General features: G+C 39.2%; 1 protein-coding gene across 6 annotated transcripts in view; it reads left to right on the top strand.

Annotated features, from left to right (window-relative positions):
• Nucleotides 1-22425, top strand: part of map4k3a (mitogen-activated protein kinase kinase kinase kinase 3a) — a 272080-nt gene that overhangs the window by 186869 nt on the left and 62786 nt on the right. For 2 of the 6 annotated variants that reach the window (XM_063056371.1, XM_063056374.1), the window contains 7 exons: nt 1204-1282; nt 1540-1598; nt 2272-2334; nt 6508-6566; nt 11334-11372; nt 11636-11686; nt 13312-13354. In XM_063056371.1, coding sequence (XP_062912441.1) covers nt 1204-1282; nt 1540-1598; nt 2272-2334; nt 6508-6566; nt 11334-11372; nt 11636-11686; nt 13312-13354 — 393 coding nt within the window. The remainder of the gene's footprint in view (nt 1-1203; nt 1283-1539; nt 1599-2271; nt 2335-6507; nt 6567-11333; nt 11373-11635; nt 11687-13311; nt 13355-22425) is intronic. The other 4 variants (XM_063056373.1, XM_063056376.1, XM_063056372.1 and 1 more) reach the window with 3 other exon arrangements.

Raw genomic sequence — 22425 nt, forward strand, 5'->3', positions numbered from 1 at the left:
CACTTCCACTTGCAGAGTGATGAGCGTGGAATTCTCTACCTCTGAAGGAAGTGAAGGCCAAAACACTGAATATTCTTAAGGAGCTAGATAGCTTTCTCAACACAGCATCACGGGATACTGGGATGGAGTGGGAATAAGGCCAAAAAGCTATTACTGCTGTTTTTTGTTCCAGTCTTTTTTTTTCTTTATGAAAACTTGATTACTTATGACTAAGTTGTGATTAAATTACATCAGTCATCTTCTAATATCTCATTGAAGTTACCATTGTTTGCTGTAAATATCATGATTATCAGTAGTTTAAATGGCTATGTTCAATTCAGTCCTATTACTCCACACTAACCGGTTTCTCCTTTCCTAATCATCACTCATCATTGATGTCACTAACTAAACAGCACAAAGTAGATAGCAAACCTTAAGCTTAGCTGTTTCTCTTTCTTAACCAATTGGACAACAACACTTCATGTGTACCCTATACATTTTTTAAATTAAATTTTATTTTAATTAGAGAGATGTTCTCAGAATCTATTGGTTATTGTTCACATTTGTTGTGCTTGATATGAATTCAGTCAAGAGACAACGCAAGTTGTTAAATTATGCTGAAAGTTAAACTTCAGTATTTTATTATTGGTTGACAATTCTAATACAGCATGTTAGAGCATAGATTTAAATTTCAAACACTTGCTGTGGCGTAATCAAGTGAAATGTTGAGGTCTGACAATGTGCCCTTTTCTATTTTTATTTAAGAATTTAAGTACATTTCTGATTAAAGGCACTCAGTTTAACTGTAAAGGAAGTATTGATATGGAAACATACTAGTTTTTCATAAACCTTTTTCATTTAAGAAGTGCCCCCAGATAAACAATTTAAATCAAAAGTGGAGCGATTAATGAGATAGCAGAGTAAACTTTTATCAATTCTTTACTAAATATACAAAGAATATGTGGTTGATATTAAATGTGCATTATGAACATGATCCAATGTTGGGAATCTGCATTCCATGCATGCCTCTTTTCTGAAATAACTAACTGCATGTAACTTACAGTAAAACAGATTCTAGGTTAGGCCTGGTAATCCTGTTTTGTATATGTACTATATGTAACATGGAGTAAAAATGTAGTTATTTTTCAATGGAAACAATTTATAGTGGAAAATTTAGTAACAGCTATAAAAAGAGCCCTAACTTTGTGTTCCTTTTCTCTTCAGCCTCCAATTTCTGTTCCTCACCGAATTCAGTCAACTAGCAGAAATGTGAGGGAAGAGAGAACACGGTCAGAGATTAACTGTAAGTTCTAAATCTCCTAATGGACGTTTCAGGAGAAAAGATGCATCTCTACAATTTATTTTGGAAATTTTAAAATTTCAATTTTTAAAGTACTTTTTGTCTCTACCTATACCCCGTCCCCCATTTTGTTTGTGTTACTAGCCTCCTCTTCCCAATTCTCTTGTGCTTTGGCTGCAGTTTAATTCTTTGGTATTTGCACTGACTACACTTTTGTGTTTTTGCAATGTATGATGGTCTTACTGTCAACTTCTTTGCAGTTGGACAAATAAAATTTGATCCACCAATGCGAAAGGAGACCGAGCCTCATCATGAACTTGTAAGTAAGGTACTTGGGTTTGGACGCTGTTTAAGCAATTAAATTAATGTTTTGGAAATTGTACATACCTGTATTCACAGATGTGATGTGATTAAGAGGTTTTTAATTTGCGGTCTTAACTGATGAAAACAGCTCCACCTTCTCTGAAGTTAAAGGATTCATAGCAAGTTGTGTTTAAAACGGTGATAAAAATAAGAGAATAATATTTTTTATGCACAAAAAATAGAAGGGAGTCTGATTTTAAATTAAATCAAGTTTGTACGCAGATTTATTTTTAAGATTCAATCCAATGAAGAACTGCATTATGCATAACCTTCTGACATGGATCCTTATAGTCATGTTCAAAATATCTTGTATACTACACTATAACTAAATATATATCTCAAACATAATGCAGAGCTTAGTTCTAATAGAGTCATATAGCAAAGAAAGAAAGCTTTTGACCCAACTGGTCCTTGCCAACCAAAATTCCCTCTAATCTAATCCCATCTTCCAGTGTTTGGCCCATATCCCTCTAAACCTTTCCTATTCATGTACCTTTCCGCTTAATGTAAGTGTTCCTGAGGTTAGATGGTTAAGTTTAAGGGAAATTTAATAGAAAGTGATTTCCTTTTGGTTGTTTCTTGGGCTTAATATAAGTAACAGATTTTTTTGGTCTTTGTCTGCTGAACAGCCCAACTGTGATGATTTTTTCGACATTTCAGAAGAGATCTACTACACAGCAAGATCTAATCTGGTATTTTTCACATTCCTGTCTGTCATTTTTAGGTGTCTGCTTCCTGTCAATCATTCTCTCTTAAACCTCATCTTTTGTGATTCTTTCATAGGTTATGCTAGGGAACATAAAACCTACTCAACAGCTATCTTGTAATTAATTTTTAATGTAAAGCTATTTGAACTTTAATACATTGATGTTTAGAATTGCATTTGGGAGCATCCATATACTTGCATTACCATGCTTATTTATGATTTAATTTTACCATAGTCCCTAACGTGAATCTCTTTATTGTGTAGTATTGATGTTTTATTCAGTAGGAATAATCTATACAATTATATTTAAAATGGTGGATAAATTATGTCTGCTGGAAAAAAATCCTTCAAAATTTTAATTTTAATGTCTTTAAAAATACTTTCTATTTATATTCAAAGGAAGAGTCGTCATTTGTCCAGTACCTTTAACTTGGTGAAACCCATCCTTTGCCTGCCTGTTAAAATAAGTAACGCAAAAAAAGCACAAATAAAAAAGTAGTGAGGTATAGAAATTGGAGTCTTCACCTTTTGGTATCTGATGCACTCTCTGGAGTGATCTCTGTAATCATAAATTAACATAATGCAAGTTCTATACTTTTAAGTTCATTGGAGTGCTTGTACTGATTTGAATAGTGACTTTGTCAATAATTGAATGCTTTAAAATCAGTTGTTTTGTTTGCTAATCTTGAGTTTAGTGAGAATATAGTGCCAGACAGTACTGGACATGTTGGACTTGATGAACATTGGAGTGGGAATAGGGAAGAACACTAATAATTATTTAATGAAGAGTGAGCAGTTTAGACTCAACTTGCTCATTAAGTTTCACATATCCTCCTTCCATGTTGTATGAAATGTATGGCCTATTGCGATTATATCAGCTTGCAGAGCAGTATCATCAATTAAATTCATCTACTTATTTTCCTCAATGCATCCTCTCTCTAATGCCATTAACTCCAGCCTGTTTCTTGCGTCATCCACTGGCACACAATAACCATATACAGCAGCCAACTGATCTACCAAGCAGCGTATATTGTCTTATGGGGGAGGAACAGCTGGAGGAAGCCAGTGTAGTTACAATGAGCACATACCAACCCCACAAAGCTCAGGATTGAACCCAGGCCAGTGGAGCTGTGAGGCAGCAGCAGTTCTTGGGACTGAAGCTAGCAAAAGCAGTTTCTTTCTGATTTTCCTTCAATCACCATGCAATACCAATAATTGTATTCATGTTGAAACCCATTTATTTCAGGCATCCCTCAGGAATGTACATCTGATGTGAAATTGTCATTCTGGTCTTCTTACAGAATGGAAGTACAGGTTTCCCCCGCTATCCGAAAGCAGTACGTTCTTATGAAACCTTCCGTAAGCCGAAATGGCGTAAGGCAAAGAAACAATTACCATTAATTTATATGGGAAAATTTTTTGACTGTGCCCAGAGCCAAAAAATAACTTACCAAATCATGCCAAATAACACATAAAACCTAAAATAACACTAGCATATAGTAAAAGCAGGAATGATATAAAGTAGAAATAATGTATGTACAGTGTTGCAGGCAAGTTCAGTGCATGCACAGTGTCTTTATTTCATTCACCACGATCGAAACACTTAATTACATCCAGTTTTACACTAAGCGTAACACCCTTATGAGCTCTCTTAGGCTTTTCTGATACCTTAGGACACATCTTGCTAACGGATGCACAAAATAAATCGAGATAAAGCACAGATGCTCACAGACACAGTTCAAAGCTATGGCAGCTTGATGCTGAGATGCTGAGTGTAGTTCCCGGGGAAGCAGCTTGGCGGCGCCACTCTTGCTGCTCGGGGTGCGCGCTGCCTCTAAAACGGCTCGCTGCAAAACAAACACTGAACGCTATTTTCGCTTTTTGCCTTTTTTCGTAAAAGCGAAAATCCTCTTCGGATTTCCTTTGGTTAGCGAAAACAGGTACTAATGTAGGTCTTTCGTTAAAAAAAAAAGTGAAGTGGCGTAAAGCGAACTTTCGAAAAGCGGGGAATACCTGTACTTGGGATTTTAAAACAAATATTGCTCTTCCCTTGTTATTAGGTTAATAAATAATTTGTGCAAAATGCCTTTAACAGTGTTTTGGAAAAGAAATGACTGAAGCTTCAATTGTGATAATTCATTTGTTTTTCAAAAGAAAAGAATGTAAAAATTTCAAACATTTAATCTTCTCTGTTAACCACCTAAATACTAAATAAGCATGGTATAAAGCAAAACAAAATGTAAGTATTTCTGAGCTAAGTGGTATTGAAATGATGTATTGTCCTACCAACATATTCAAGAGAAGATGCAGGTCTCATTGTTCTTATTCTTTCTGTGATGTAATGTCACGATTCAGTAATGCTTTATTTAAAGGGGAAGACAGCAGACATCACCATGGGTTTATAGCTATGAAATGTTTCATTATTGTTAATCACTATTAATCTAAAGACTGATGGCAGGTTCAGGAAAGAATCTTTTCTCTGAGCTCACTGACTTTGATGGTGAAATGAATCCTAATTTTTAGTGAGCCTTCCCTACGCAGGTTGACGATTTGATGCTCTTGATTTGTGATATTATGAAGGGTTGCGCTGAGTTTGAATGTGTCACCTTGCACTCTTGAGTGGCTTGCTGTCGTTGCCGACTGAGCTTTTAAACTGAGACTGAGACATAAAGAAGCTGTTCTCCATTAATCCACACCCGTACTGTGTAAGGGTGGAGTAGCAATTGGAGCTGTGGAATAGGGAACATGGAGATAAAGAGATAGAAATTTCGGAATAAAAATGACAAAAATTTAAAATGCAACATAATTTTTAAAAAAAGATTAACAGTTTGGGCATCACTGCTTTCATTGAATCTTCCTTTCTGAGAACTTAAATTTTAAAATCTTTTACAATTCTAAGGACTAAAGTACTACTGACTCTTGTGAAAAGATGCATACAGAATTGAGACAGATAGGTCTAAAGCTTCCAAGCAGTTTCCTTCTGATTTTCCTTGGATTACAATACAATACCAAGAATTGTCTTCATGTTGATGTCCCCTTAAAATAAAGTATTGCTTAAGTTGCAGATTTATGTGCTCACTTTTCAAATGCTTAGGTATGAATTCTGTGAAAATCTGTGATTTGGCTCATGGCTAGGGCAAATGATGTATTATGATGTGACTGATGGGTTGGGTTATTGGAATTGTTTTTTATATCCTCCCTCAGTTTTTGTTCTCTCCTGTAACTAACTCAGCAGGATGTGTTAATGTGCCAGCTTTATGGATTTGTCAGCCCACTGGGGTAGAAATGAAGACCCAAGCTGATTGCTGTGATTCACAGCATGAAAAAATCTATTGTCAGTCAAGTGGCACTGAAAAGAGAGAACAAAAGATATAATTATAATGTCTGACCAAGGCAACATCTTGTATCTTGTCCGTAGTTAGGTCCTGCAAAAAACCTGATCTGATTTAGATGATAGAGCAAAATAATGAGCAGGTTACTTGTGAGAACTGATTCTGATTCTGCCCTACTGTCCTACAAATAGTGCCATGGGATATTCGAAGTCCACCTGTATTGCAGACCTCATCTGACACAGTATGCATGTGTCACTGCTACCCTGGATTGGTAGGCTCAATTGAATGCTTTGGAATTCGTGTGGATCCTACACCTTCTGAACTTGGCAGGTGTGTTACCTAGCCAACCATCACTGTAAGCTGCAGCAACTGTCCTTAATTCTTGAATGAGTTGACCGAGGTAGAGTGAAGGCACTCATATTCTGCTGGCTTAAGTTGAAGTGCTGTTGAGCAAATGATCTTACTGGGGAAAGTTACTCTCACCTATGGAAATTGGGCATTTTTTATTGGACAATGTGAATCAGTTGCCCTATTCATAGCTAAACTTGTCTTTCATGGTTGATTTCTTCTTGAGGTTCACTAGAGCAATGTTGTACATAGATTGTGAACAAATCAAATTTACATACTTGCCAGTGAATTGTGCTAATAGCTGCAATGCTTAGAGTTCAATTTCTTTGCTTCAATCTTTTTGCAACTCTATCCTGTCTAACACAATCATTCTTCCATTAATTTTTGTCTTAGTTAGAGGTGCGCAAGGCTGTTCTGTGTTTTACATTATAGTGGACGTAAATCATATTTACTTGATTTTTGTTTTCTTTTAACTACAGGATCTACAGCTGGAATATGGCCAAGGACCCCAAAGCAGTTATTTTTTTAGTGGAAATAAGTAAGCCTTATACAGTTGATTCTGCTTTGTATTTTACTGTATGTGTTATGCCTGACTAAATAATTTTTTTAAAATAGATACGGTACATTTTTAAACGCCTTGGAAGAATGTACAAGTGTACCCTTTTATCCTTTCTGTGCATTGCAAAGATCAGCAATAATGACCATGTTTTAGACCAGGGGTTCCCAACCTTTTTTTATGTCTTGGACCAATATCATTAAGCAATAGGTCTGTAGAGCCCAGGTTGAGAATCCCTGTTTTAGACTTGAGGATATGTACTGTATGCTTTCCTAAATCACTGGCAGGAAACATCTATAGTTAACTTGGAGAGATGAACTTTTATTTGTGTACCAACCCAGAGCGCTTGAATGGATCCTATTTGAGTTAGTATCTTTTATTATGTAGACCAAGTCCTCACATGCAGCAACAACTGATTATTTTAACTGCTTTGAAAGCATTGCTTGAGTGAGCACTTGTCAGGGCATTGGGCAAAATCTAATATTGCTGTGGGATTTTCCATATCCATCGGAGAGGAGAGGTGGGTATGGTTTCACATCTGATCTGACATGTGCAATGTTCCCACTATGCTACAGACAGGTTTTATAGTGTGTCCAAATTCTAGAGTTTAGCTTGGGATCCTTGGGCTTGTGACTTAGATGAAATTCCCACCACCAAATAAAACTGATGTGAATTGTAATGCTGTAGCACTGATGATTTGATAAAGTGGATCACATATTTGACAGATTAATTGAGCAACAGACATAAAATACTGGAGGAACTCAGCAAGTCAGGTAGCATCTATGGAGGGGAATAAACATTTGATGTTTTGGGTGGAGACCCTTCATCAGGACAGGAAAGGAAAGGGGGAAGTACACAATTTTAAATTGCAGAATGTTCTGTGAGACAGTGGAGTATCTTTCTTAGCTGCTGAGTTTAGTTCAAGATGTAAGATTGTTTATTCTCATTCTTCAGTACATGACTATAAAGGAGCAAGAAAGATGCGATGCAGCAAAACACTGCATAATAAGCATAATAAAACAATAAATATAAAAACAATTCTATAAAAAATGTACAAACAGCTGTTGAATGTTGGTGTATATACATAAGATTAGCTTCTACACACAGACTGTACATAAAGTGACGCTAGGTGCAGGAGTATCTGAGCATAAGGTGACTCTGACAGGAAATGATGAAGTAAAGTGACTCTTGGCAAGAGGAACTCTTCCAGGTAGCAACAGTGCATATGAAAACACAGTCGGACAGTGACTGTGTAAGTGTGGGTATGAGGTGTGGAGTGTAAGCATAAAGTGGCGGTCATGGGTGGGGGTGGGGGTGCTGAGGGGCTGTGGAGGGGAATGGCTATGTGGATTTGGAGGTGGATGGAGTGGTTAACGTGTGGAGGTGGTGAACAGTCTGACGGTTTGGTGGAAGTAACTGTTTTTGAGCCTACTGGTCTGAGCAGGGATGGGAGTAGGATAAATGTCCATAAGGAGTGTGGATGGGATCCCTCATGATATTGCTGGCCTCCTTCTGGCACTTTTCTGTACACATAAGACATTGAAGCAAAATTAGGCCAGTCAACCCATCAAGTCTTCTCCGCCATACAATCATGGTTGATTCATTATCCCTCTCAATCCTATTATCCTGCCTTCTCCCTGTAACCTTTGAAGCCAAGACTGATCACGAACCTATCAACATCTACTTTAAATATGTCCAATGAATTGGCCTCCGCAGCTATCTGTGGTGATAAATTTCACAGATTCACCACCCCCTGACTAAAGAAATTAGTCCTCATCTCTGTTCTAAAGGGGAGTCCTTGTATTCTGAGGCTGTGCCCTCTGGTCTTAAATTCCCCCACTACTGGAAACATCCTCTTCACATACACTCTATCTTGCCCTTTCAATATTCGATAAGTTTCAGTGAGATTCTCCTCATTCTTTTAGACTTCAGAGAATACAGGCCCAGAGCCATCAGACACTCCTCATACACTGACCTTTTCATTCCTGGGATCATTCTTGCGAACCTCCTCTCCAATGCCAGCACAACCTTTCTTTGATAAGAGGCCCAAAACTGCTTGCAATGCTCCAAATGCAGTCTGGCCAACGCCTTATAAAGTTTCAGCATTATATTCTTGCTTTTATATTCCAGTCCCCTCGAAATGAAGACGTAGCATTGCATTCGCCTTCCTTTAGGGAATCCTGCACGAGGACTCCCAGGTCCCTTTGCACCTCCGATTTCGGAATTTGCTTCAGTGTCATTGATGGTGGGTAGGCTGGTGCTGGTGATGCATATCTTTAAATCAGGTTTTATTTGCGGATCAAGGGTCTGATCTACATATCTTCAACATTTATTGAGCAAAACCTGGTTCTTTTTGACATTACTCAGATTGTTGGGATGTGATGGTATTGTTAATGGATCACTAACTGAACTATTTTAAGGAAGCCTGTTCCTAATCGGGGTATCAGCTTTCACAACAGATGATGCATTTAGTGTGTTCTTAAGTTTCCGATTGGAAATACCATAGCCAGTGGACTAGAAGTGCTAGCTGCTGATTATGCATCTGTGAATAGACATTCTGACAGAGTGGTCCTTTGGGTACATCTGGAGCTTTTAAGTTTGATATCACGCCCCACTCCACTCTTTAATCAAAAATTGTTCCGTTAATGTGAAGGTAAAACAAATGCAAATTCTACAAACCCCATTTCCAGAAAAGTTGGGATATTTTCCAAAATGCAATAAAAATAAAAGTCTGTGATATGTTAATTCACATGAACCTTTATTTAACTGACAAAAGTACAAAGAAAAGATTTTCAGTAGTTTTACCCACCAACTTAATTGTATTTTGTAAATATACACAAATTTAGAATTTGATGGCTGCAACACACTCAACAAAAGTTGGGACAGAGTTAAGATAAGATTGAAAAGTGCACAGAATATTCAAGTAACACCGGTTTGGAAGACTCCACATTAAGCAGCCTAATTGGTAGCAGGTGAGGTATTATGACTGGGTATAAAAGTAGCGTCCATCAAAGGCTCCGTCTTTGCAAGCAAGGATGGGTCTTGGCTCACCCCTTTGTGCCAAAATTTGTGAGAGAATTGTTAGTCAGTTCAAAAGGAACATTTCTCAACGCAAGATTGCAGAGAATTTAGGTCTTTCAACATCTACAGTACATAATATTGTGAAAAGATTCAGAGAATTCAGAGACATCTCAGTGCGTAAAGGGCAAGGTCGGAAACCACTGTTGAATGCGCGTGTTCTTTGAGTCCTCAGGTGGCACTGCCTAAGAAACCATCATGCTACTGTAACAATTATAGCCACCTGGGCTCGGGAAAACCATTGTCACTCAACACAGTCCGTCGCTGCATCCAGAAATGCAACTTGAAACTGTATTATGCAAGGAGGAAGCCATACATCAACTCTATGCAGAAACGCTGGCAAGTTCTCTGGGCCCGAGCTCATCTCAGATGGACCGAAAGACTGGAACCGTGTGCTGTGGTCAGATGAGTCCACATTTCAGCTAGTTTTCGGAAAAAATGGGCATCGAGTTCTCCGTGCCAAAGATGAAAACGACCATCCAGATTGTTAGCAACGAAAGGTGCAAAAGCCAGCATTTGTGATGGTATGGGGGTGCATCAGTGCCCACGGCATGGGTGAGTTGCATGTATGTGAAGGTACCATTGACTCTGAGGTGTATATTAGGATTTTAGAGAGACATATGTTGCCAGCAAGGTGACGTCTCTTCCTGGGACATCCATGCTTATTTCAGCAGGACAATGCCAGACCACATTCTGCACGGGCTACAACAGCGTGGCTTTGTAGACACAGAGTGTGTGTGCTTGACTGGCCTGCTGCCAGTCCAGTTCTATCTCCTATTGAAAATGTATGGCGCATCATGAAGAGGAGAATCAGACAACGGAGACCACGGACTGTTGAGCAGCTGAAGTCTTATATCAAGCAAGAATGGACAAAATTTCCAATTGCAAATCTACTACAATTAGTATCCTTAGTTCCAAAACGATTAAGGAGTGTTATTAAAAGGAAAGGTTCACGTGAATTAATATATCACAGATTTTTGTTTTTATTGCATTTTAGAAAATATCCCAACTTTTCTGGAAATGGGGTTTGTACATATCAAAAATGCTGGAAATACTCAGTAGGTCATCATTTGATTGAAATGTTAGCTTTGTTTCCCTCCCCATAGAGTTGCCTGATCTGTGGAGTTTTTCTATTAATTTCTGTTCTTATGGTTCTCTGAAAAGTCACAAATGGCCCTTTATTCCCAATGCATTGGTGCTTGAGTTCAAGAACAGTAGTCTGTGCAAAATAATCTATAAAATTCTTATCTCTTATAACTAGAAAGGGTATGAAGTGCTGAAAATTTCAACTTTGTTTATACAGTGATTTGTTGCAAGGGAAACTGATTGATTATCGGACATAGGATATGCTTAGCTTGCTCCATTAGAGTGTCCTGCTACTGATTTATTGAGTATCAAAAACTGGTCTGCACCAACAAATTGTATTTCTTGATTGACTAGGTAAAATAGTTACTGTAATCACTGTTATATTTTTTAATGGAAGATGAATTGTTTTGAACAAGTAAACAAAAAGTAGCCTTAAGCATTATTTGTTGCCAAAATGTTTTACACTATTGACATTCTATACCATTTTTGCATTTATATAGTTCATTTTAATTTTAAAGCTGCATATGTTTATGTTGTCTACTCCATGATGTTTACAAGAAAACCTTTTTGTTTTAAAATTTAAAGGAGTCTTCTAAAGTCAGTGGAAGAGGAACTGCATCAGCGGTAATTTTTCTCTTATTGCCTTTTTAAAATAGAAAGTCCTGTTAAAAATATCATATTATGATTTTTAGTAATGATTTGCTTGAATGCTTGTCAAATTGATTTTGTAGAAGTCTAACTTTCTCAGCCCTTCAGATAAATAAAAACATAAAAAAACAATGATGTCTCCAATCCCTAAAGGTAGTGCATGCCACAGTTCTTCTACTTAAGCTGAAATAATTCCACTGAAATCTACTGAGCCATAAGTACCTTGTTCCTCTCCTTAGGGGACACGTGGCACATTTAGATGATGATGGTGATGATGATGAATCTGCACAGTAAGTCTTTTCTTGTTCTAGTTTAGCTGAATTAGGTTTTATTTTGAATGGAAATAAGAGGCTAAATTGGAATGATCTCTTGAGTTCTGTGTGGCATTCAATAAATTAACCTTTAAACTAGCTAAATTTTTGGTATAGTTAATTTCCATCCTGCTTGGCTATATTTTTCTTTTGATGATGTGGTGGCTTTGCAGTACTACCTGTCAAAATACATTCATTACTTTGTTTGCTGTTTTGCTTTATCGTGTTGTAACATTTGTTAGCCTTCTGAAAACTGAATTAGTTGACAGATTGAGTGTCAACGTAAATTCCGTTTTCAAAACTTCCAGAATGCTTGTGTAGTGAGAGGAAAATCAAACAAACCGAGAATAACATGATAAAGCATGCCAGTATCAGTGGAACAGGAATTTCTCCAGTTCATTTTCCTTTAATAACCTGACAATAAAATACTTGAATGAAGAAAATAATATTAGTCACTGATGGGAAAGTTATTTCCATCGCAAATGGGTTTTGTGTTAGATAGATCGCTCTGGTTGCAATGATGTGAACAAACCTGACAACAGAATTAACGAGCTTGATATAGATGTAACCTTCAGTTTTGAAGGCTTTTGGTTTCCATTGAGATTTAACTGCTTTGTTTCCTTCCTGTGATATAATTGGAGAGTTCAGTGAGTAATAATCTGGATTGAAGATTGCAATCTAAATTCATTTTAAATTTGATTAAATCCAAAACTGGTCTTTAATTCTCACAATTTAGATTCAGGATCATTGATACCAGCTTCCCTGCTAACCATTGTCCAGAATCATTCAGTACAATTTAAATCTCTTTCTCTTTTGTCCTATGACTTCTGCATTTGGCAATTTATAGACAATCTTTGTTTGTTTTACAGCAGAGAAAGAAACTAGTTTCTTTATGCCATTGTAGCTGGGCTGCATGGTGTGTGCCAGAATATCTAGGGCTTGCGAGTAGCAGGAATAGAAATGTTTAATTCTCCCTTCATAATAAGTGCTACTTAAAAGTAATTATTCGACAAAAGAGATTTGTAGATATATACCACACAAACTCGGCTTTACTGAAGAACAACTTAAACAACTAGTTTCTTTTCTAAGCAGGGATGAAAGTTTTTTTCTGAAAGTAATTATCAACAAAATAAATGTTGTTGCCTTGCATTTGGTTAAGAGAGGGAAAGCTACCAGAAAATGATGGTGGTTTTTTTTTTACAACTGATTTTGAAGTCAGTTGTTTTTACACAAAAGCTTATTTTAAAAAAAACCTTAGCTATTTAGTCTTGCATGGCAGGAAATGTAATTGTTAGTGAACAATGATTCAGAAATTTTCCAGATTCTGCAGAGGAGATGGAGGGGGGTAGGTGTTTCATTTGAGGTGAGCATGTGCAGTTCAAAATCTCATATGGAGGTGAGGCCTTAATATGCTGTGAGAATGTTTTATTATCTGTTGTAATGTGGATTTCACTATCTAGTGGAACCAGACTTGAGTTTATGTTGATTTTCATTTTCACAGAAGCCTTTAGATGGTTTTAGCTAACTGGCATGCAAAAATCTATGAACTGTTGAATGCAATACTTCTCACTTGCTTAAACACTGGTTTTATTTTGAATTTCTAGTTCAACAATGAAACCCAGAGTGCCACCACCTCTTCCTCCCAAGGTAAGTTAGTGATATTCCTGTGTGCTATGTCCTACAGTATGTCATAATCCAAACTTAGAACTTGTGGTAGTCCTAGAATAGCTAAAAATCGTACTAGTGGCCACTTTATCAATATTATGGTCAGAAAAGAAAACCAGACACTACTCTAGTAGTGGCACTTATAAATTATTTGCTTTTCTTTGAATATAATTTTCCTAGATGCAAGGTAGTTCTAATATTTATTCTATGCTCATAAAAGATTTAATCTTCTAAAGCCTGTAAAAGCTGCAAGATGTGTTGGCTGAGCCATTCTGGGTGAACAAACTTGACACTATATTTAGCTTGATGTTGACGTATGACTCAGGAATGTCAAGGAAACTGTGAAGCTGAAAAGTATACATAGGAGTTCAACAGATCTTGTTAAAAGCGGCAGGAATTTAATTTCTGCTTTCTGCTTGTAGTTGCCTAAATGTACTGGGTCCAGTAGAGTGGGCCCCACGTTTTAGCATGAAGTATCCCTGAACTGAGTGACAGCAGGGCATTTAATGATGCAGAAAAGAATCACCCTTTCTCACACAATTCCCCTAAATCCCACCCCCCAGGTTTTGCAAGCTGCCAGAACTGTCAGACTTGTTGAATGTTTCCAATTGTTATTTAATGACTAAAGAAATTAAATCACCTGAAAATAATTATAAGCTTATATTCTGGAAAACCAGCCATAAACATTTAGAAGTAATTTTAAGAAATTAAAAAATAACCCCAACCGAACTTGTTTAACATAGAGGAACATCATCTTGTCTTTCTACCTTGTGGCCCTACATTTGTTCTGAAATGTCCGGACTGATAGATCCCATGCCAAATATGACCAAGCTTAGGATTTGAGAACAATTTTCCTTTTAAATGAATGTTGAGGAATGAAGAGTACAGTGGAAGAGATAAACTGTAGACTAGCACTAAGGTCAGGACCCCTGGATTGCACTACATGTATGCAGAGGTTCCCAACGGCCAGGAAATTGCTCTGTGAGGATCTTGAATGGGATGAATATACATTTGGAAATATGTTCAGGTATTCCTGGAAGTGGTCTTATTGTATGTCGAGGAGAAATAAATCCTGATATCAAACGGGCTTTAAACTAATAGTGCAGAAGGAGAGTTCTACAACCAGAAGTTTAATAACCCAAAAAGAGATTGAGCATTGCTACAGGATAGTGAATGCAAAAAAGAAAAGTAGAGGATGACAGGAAGAGACAGACAGTATAAGCACAGGTATGCAGAAGAAAATAACATCACTGACATATGTTGTGAAATTTATTGTTTTGCGGAGGAAGTACAGTGCAAAACATAAAAACACTATAAATTACAATAGGAAATGTAGATTAAAAACATTAAATAAGTAATGCAAAAAAAAAGGGAGCAAAAATAGTGATTTAGTGTGTGTGGGTTGCTTTGTTGTTCATTCAGAAATCTGATGGTGAAGGGGAAGAAACTGTTCCTAAAATGTTCAGTCTGTGTCTTCGGACTCCTGTACCCCTCCCTGACAGTAACAATGAGAAGAGGACATCTCCTGGATGATGGAGGTCCTTAATGATCAATGCCGCCTTGTTCAGGCATCGCTTTTTGAAGATGCCTTCTGTGCTGGGCAGGCTAAATCCCTGGCATTGAGGAAGTAAAGGTTGTCAGGATTTTCAGTCCTTAATCTGAGTGCACATAGTATTTGGAATAAAGTAGATGAACTGATATCAGAAATAACAGCACATGAGTTTGATTAAATAGCACTAACAGATGTTACAAGATAAACAGGACTGTGAACCCAATATTGAAGGTTATTCAAGAATTCAAAGCAATAGGCAAAAAGGGGTGAAATATGTCAAATGAGGGAGGCGTTGGCACAGTGACATCAGTACAGTGGATAGTGATGTTCAGGTTCCAATTCCTTATCATGTGTATATTGAATCATACAGTGACGTGCATCGTATGTGTTAACCAACACGGCCTAAGGATGTACAGGGGACAGCCCGCAAGTGTTGCCACACCTCCAGTGGTCACCACATTCACAGAACAGCAACAAAATGATAACAGCCTGTTTGAGTGCAGGGAAAGAAGACAAGGGTATGGGTTTCCTATAGATCCTCAGGGTATTGTTTCTCAATGGGTCAAAGCACAAGTAGGAACATATCAAAACATGTCAGAAGGGAGGTGTAGTAACTGGGCAAATTGAAGCTGCGTACTGATTGAACTATTTAAACTGGCAAAGGTATGATGGAAGAGAAACTTGTGGATTGTGTCAGGGATTGTTTCCTGCCTCTGTACAGTACAGGACCACCTGGAAATGGACTACTTTAGATTCATGTGAAATGAACTGGCATTAATGGAAGTTATTAGATCCCTTAGGGAGTAGAGGGCAGAATATGTTGAGAATTGTGATAGAATTTGAAGGGAAAACCCAGGGTCCATAAGCATTGTCCTCAATTTAAATAAGGGCAGTTGCAGTAGTATGAAGGTAGAGTCTGAAGTGGATTGATTAAATAGGCTGAGGGATAAGCCAATGGATGGGTAATTGTACGAAGATTATAAGAGGCACAGAAAGATGGATGGCCAGACACTTTTTCCCAGGATTGAAATCGCTTCTACAAAAGGGCATAACTTTAAGGTGCTTGGAGAAAAGTGTAGGGGAATGTCAGAGGTAGATTTTTTTCTACATAGGGAGTGATAGGTATGTGGAATGTGCTGCTTGGGGAGATGGTAGAGGCAGAGACATTAGGGACTCTTTAAATAGGTATGTGGATGATAGAAAAATGGAGAGCCATGTGGGAGGGAAGCATTAGCTTGATCTTGGAATAGGTTAAAGGATAGGCACAACATTGTGGGCTGAAGGGGCTGTACTGTTCTCAGTGTGGAACCCCTTAATACCTAGTATCAAAGAAATGTGGCTGTTAAATTGATATTTGACATGGTGGACACCAATGCAAATATCCTAAAGATATCTGACTGACCAGTTTCAGATAGTTTGGGAGAACACGTAATAATCTCTGCCACAAGAGCCAGAGTATTGAGAAATCTAATAGGTCTAATTACAGACAAATTCCTGGGGCCAGTGACCTGCACCTGTGGAGCCATTGACAGAAGTTTTTTAAAAATTCGCTTAGTTCTTTGAAGGTACAAGCTTATTCAAAACCTACAAAGGTGACTCCCTTGTTTAAGAAGGGAGGAGGGACAAAAAACCAGTCTGTGAAAGGCCCGTTAGCTTGACATCTGAAAATTGGCAAAATGCCGCAGTCTGTAATTGAGGAAAAATAGCAAGTTATTTAAAGAAGCTTAATGTAATCAAATCATCAATGGGGTTTTATGATGAGTAAATTATGCCTTAAGAAATTTGCAAAAGTTTTTCAAGGATGTAGCAAGCCAAGTCAGTGGAGAATAGTCCAGTAGATATGTTGTATTTGTATTGCTAGAGGCATTTGACAAACTGTCAGTATGCCATTTGCCTTCCCAACTGCTTGCTAACTTCTTGTGCTTCATGCATAAGGTAAAGATCCCCATGGTGCACAAGTCAAGAACTAGTGGTATTGGAGGAAGTGTGATAGTTGTGAGCTGGAACAAACAGGTCTTTTTCAGGCTGGAGGTTGTGACTAGTGAAACATCAGTTTTGGTTCTTATCAATCCTGGTCCATATCCCTGCAAGCAGGACAAGTGCTGCACCTGTCCCCTCGCCATCTTTCTCCAATTAGTCCTTGCAGGTGAGGCGACACTTCAGCTGTGAGTCTGTTGGGGTCATCTACTGTAGCCAGTACTTGCAGTGCCACAAAAGGCAGGTTTTCCTGCTGGCTACCCATTCCCATTCCAACATGTTGATCTCTGGCCTCCTCTACAGTCACGATGAGGGCACCCTTAGGTTGGAGGAGCAATGCCTCATATTCCATCTGGGTAGCTTCCAACCAGATGGCATGAACATCAATTTCTCTAACTTCTGGTAATGACCTAGAGCAGTGGTCCCCAACCACCGGGCCGCGGACCAGTACCAGGCCGCAAGGAAACGGTATGATTTGGCGATATGAGTCAGCTGCACCTTTCCTCATTCCCTGTCACGCCCTCTGTTGAGTCATGACCCGCGCGTCATCCATGTCAGCGCGGGAAGGAGATCAACTCCTCGAGCTTGCAGATGACAGTGGGCTGAAAAGTATGTTTGACATAACATCTCTGCCGGCATTCTGGATCAAGGTCAAGGCTAAATATCCTGAGATAGCCACGGAAGCACTGAAAACATTGCTTCCATTTCCAACATTTTTCTGCGAAGCGGAGTTTTCTGCAATGAATGCAACGAAAACTAAACTGCGGAATAGACTGGACATAAGGAACCCCCTTCGAGTATCGCTGTCTCCCATCACCCCTCGATGGCACCATCTTGTTGCAAGGAAACCCAGAGCTCCCACTGATTCAGCGATATTGGTGTGTTGCAATGATTTTATATGTTCATACGGGCAAAATATGTGCTGTGTGTTTAATATCCAGACATTACTTAAAATGTTATGATGCTATATTGACTTATATAACCATATAACAATTACAGCACAGGAACAGGCCATCTCTGCCCTTCTAGTCCGTGCCGAACGCTTACTCTCATCTAGTCCCACCGACCTGCACTCAGCCCATAACCCTCCATTCCTTTCCTGTCCATATACCTATCCAATTTTTCTTTAAATGATAATATCGAACCTGCTTCTACCACTCCTACTGGAAGTTCATTCAGCACTTACTTCAAGCTCCCCTGTCCTCCCCTGATAATTGACTTATCACTATATTCATGCAAGGAAAATATGCACTGTGTGTTTAATATTAAATTTGTTAGATAAACCCTTTTAGAAACGAAATTGAGTGTATTAACCACATCACCTATACTCCGTTTGTGATTAACACCCCCCCGAACAGAATCGCCAAAAACAATTTGTAGAAAAAAATCGGCATGTACATGCATGTGCAAAGCTTCATGGTCATTGTAGTCTTTCTAGGGGTAAACCCAACGTATATGACCCTACCACCAACCTCCCGCCCCCCCCGGTTGGCCGGACCGCAAGAATATTGTCAATAATAAACTGGTCCGCAGTGCAAAAAAGGTTGGGGACCCCTGAAGTAGAGGATGGGAAAGAGTGTTAGGTATCCAGGTTTACCAGTAACATGAAAACAGGCTGAAGAGCATGTTGTGATGGTGATTTTAGGACTGCAACGGGATATAGGTAGTTAAATAAGTGCACAAAAATTTGGCAATCGAAGTTTAATGTAGGAGAGTGTAAGGTCATGCACTTTGGCAAGAGGAATCTGAATGCAGAGTATTATGTAAAAGGAGAAAGATTGCATACGAGGAAAGGAGAGGGATCTTGGTCTTGTCATTGATCACAAAACATTAGCAACCAAGTGCAGCAAGAGGTAAAGAAGACAAATAGCATATTAACCTTTATTTCACGAGAGTTGCAGGTTTGGGTAACAATAAAAATGGTACGGGGTACTAATGAAGTCAGACCTGGAGTCTTGTGTACAAATTTTGTTTCTGTATTTAAGAAAGAAATTGCTGTCATTGGAGGCAGAAAAGAAATTCACTGGTCTAATTTCTGGAAAGAGTGGCGAAAGATATTCAATCAATGTTCTTTGCTTGGGGTAGGGAGGATCATATTGGTGGTCTTACTGAAACGTGTATATGTAATATCACAGGGGAGCATGATAGGGTTGATATAGAGATTGTTCTTCTAAAGGGAGAACCTTGAACAAGGACATGATTACAATGTGTAGGGTCACTGATTTAAATTGAGTCGTGTAGGAACTCCTCACAGAAGGTGGTGAATCTCTGGGATTCTCTGCCTCAGAGTTGTAGAGGCTAAATCATGAGAGATGGTTGAAGAGGAGGCATTATTATAAGATTGTGGGTTTGAGGGCTATAAGTGATGAGGCATGGCAGTGATCAACTGTGATGACATTTAATGATGGTCTACACTGCTCCTATTTTAGAGACAGGGCACTACAGCACAGAAACAGGTCCTTTGCCCATCTAGTCTGTGCTGAACTATTATCCTCCCTAGTCCCATTGCCCTACACCTGGATCATAGATAGTCCTTCCTACCTCTCCCGTCCATATACTTACCTAAATTTCTCAAATCCACATTCACCGCTTCCTCTGGCAGTTCACTCCACATTTACACCACCCTTTGAGTGAAGAAATTCCCCCTCATCTTCCTCTTAAATATTTCACCTTTCACCCTTAACTCATGACCTCTAGTTCTCATCTCATACAACCTCAGTGAAAAAGCCTGCTTACATTTATTTTATCTGCACCCCTCTTAATTTTATATACCTATATCAAATCTCCTCTCATTCTCCTACGCTCCAGGAAATAAAGTCCAAACCCAAACAGCCTTTCACTATAACTGATATCCTCAAGGCCCCAGCAATATCCTTGTAAATTTTTCTACACACTCTTTCAATCTAATTGATATCTTCCCTGTAGATAGGTGATCAAAGCTGCACACAGTACTCCTAATTAGGTCTCACCGACATCTTATACAATTCTTGTACTTACTGCTTTGATTTATGAAGGCCAATGTGCCAGAAACTCTCTTTATGATCCCATCTACCTGTGACGCCACTTTCAAGGAATTAGGAATCTGTATTCCTCTTCTACACACGTCAGTGCCTACCATTCACTGTGTAAGTCTTACCCTGGTTTGTCCTCCCAAATGCAAACCTCACACGTGTCTGCATTAAGTTCCATCCACCATTTTTAGCCCATTTTTCCACCTGGTCCAGATCCCCTGCAAGCCTTCCTTGCTGTCCAGAACACCCCCAATCTTGGTGTCGTACACCAGGGGTCCCCAACCTTTTTTGCACTGCGGACCAGTTTAATATTGACAATATTCTTGCGGACTGGCCGACCCGGGGGAGGGGTGGGGTAGGGTTGCCAATGGACAAGAGTAGCAGTCAAATATGTTGTGTTTACCCAGAGAAAGACTACAATTACCATGAAGCCTTGCGCGGGCACCAGTGCGCATGCGTGACCTGCCCATGCGTGTACCTGCCGATTTTTTTTTTTCCTCTGCAAATCGGTTTTGTCCATTCTGTTCCGGGGGGGAGTGTTAATCACGACTGGAATATAGGTGATAAGTGGCTAATACACTCAATTTCGTTTCTAAAAGGGTTTATCTATGGAATTTAATATTAAACACACAGCACATATTTTCCTCACATGAATATAGTGATAAGTCAATTATCGGGGAGGACAGGGGAGCTTGAAGTAAGTGTTGAACGAGCTTCCAGTAGAAGTGGTTGAGGCAGGTTCGATGTTGTCATTTAAAGTTAAATTGGATAGATATAGGGACAGGAAAGGAATGGAGGGTTATGGGCTGAGTGCAGGTCGGTGGGACTAGGTGAGAGTAGCGTTCGGCACGGACTAGAAGGGCCGAGATGGCCTGTTTCCATGCTGTAATTGTTATATGGTTATATAAATAAGTCAATAGCATCATAACATTTTAAGTAACATTTGGATATCAAACACACAGCACATATTTTCCCCGTATGAACATATAAAATCATTGCAACGCACCAATATCGCTGAATCAGTGGGAGCCCTGGGCTTGTTTCCCGGCAACAAGACGGTCCTATCGAGGGGTGATGGGAGACAGCGATACTTGAACGGGGTTCCTTATGTCTAGTCTATTCCGCAATTTAGTTTTCGTCGCATTCATTGCAGAGATATGTTGGAAATGGAAGCAACGTTTTCAGTGCTTTCGTGGCCATCTTGATCCGGAATGCCGGCAGAAATGTTATGTCAAACATACTTTTCAGCCCGCCGTCATTTGCAAGCACGAGGAGTTGATCTCCTTCCCGCGCTGATACGGATGACATGCGGGTAATGACCTCGCGTGCGTTCGAGCTCAACAGTGCGCGTGACGGAACGAGGAAAGGTGCAGGTGACTCATATCGCCAAATCATATCATTTCCTCGCGGCCCGGTAGCGCATGCTCTGCGGCCCAGTATCGGTCCACGGCTCGGTGGTTGGGGACCACTGTCGTACACAAATCTGCTCATACAGTTCACCACATAATCATCTAGGTCATTGATACAGATGACAAACAACAAACTCAGCACTGATCACTATGGCACACTACTAGTTTCAGGCCTCCAGCCAGAGAAATAACTCTCTACTACCAATCTCCTGCAAAGCTAATATTGAATCCAGTTTATTATCTCATCCTGAATGCCTAGTGACTGAAACTTCTTGACCAATCTCCCATGCGGGACCTTGTCAAAAGCCTTGCTAAAGTTCATGCAGACAAAATCTCCTGCCTTTCCTTCAACAGCTTTCCTGACAACCTTCGCAAAAATCTCTCTGAGATTGGTTAGACATGATGTACTACGTACAAAACCATGTTGACTATCCCTGACGAAGGGTCTCGGCCTGAAACGTCGACTGCACCTCTTCCTAGAGATGCTGCCTGGCCTGCTACGTTCACCAGCAACTTTGATGTGTGTTGCTTGACTATCCCTAATCAGTCCCTGTCTATCCAAATACTTATGCATCTGTTCCCTTAGGATACCTTCCAATAACTTACCCATTACTGATGTCAGGCTCACCAGCCTGTATAATTTCCCTAATTATTCTTAGAGGCATTCTTAAACCATGGAAGAACATTAGCTATCCTTAGGTCCTCTGGCACCCCACCCATGGCTAAGGTCGCTTTAAGTACCTCTGCTGTACCCCTGAAATTTCTGCATTAACCCCCCACAAGGTCTGAGGAGACACATTATCTGGCATTGGAGATTTATCCACCCTAATTTGTGTTAAAACAGGAAGTACCCTCTTCTCTGTGATCTACATATGGTCCTTGATCTGGCTGCTGTTTTCCCTCTATTCTATAGATTCTGTCCATCTGTTGAGTAAATACAGATGCAAGAAATCCATTTAAGATCTCCCTATCTATTTCTGCTCCATGCATAGATAACCACACTGATCTTCAAGAGGGCCAAGTTTGGCCATTTTTTTCCTTTTGCTCATAATATATTTGTAGAAGCCCTTGGGATTGTCCTTCACCTCATCTACTAGAGCAACC

The sequence above is a fragment of the Mobula hypostoma genome, chromosome 8 (genome assembly GCF_963921235.1).
Source record: "Mobula hypostoma chromosome 8, sMobHyp1.1, whole genome shotgun sequence".
Classification (NCBI taxonomy): domain Eukaryota; kingdom Metazoa; phylum Chordata; class Chondrichthyes; order Myliobatiformes; family Myliobatidae; genus Mobula; species Mobula hypostoma.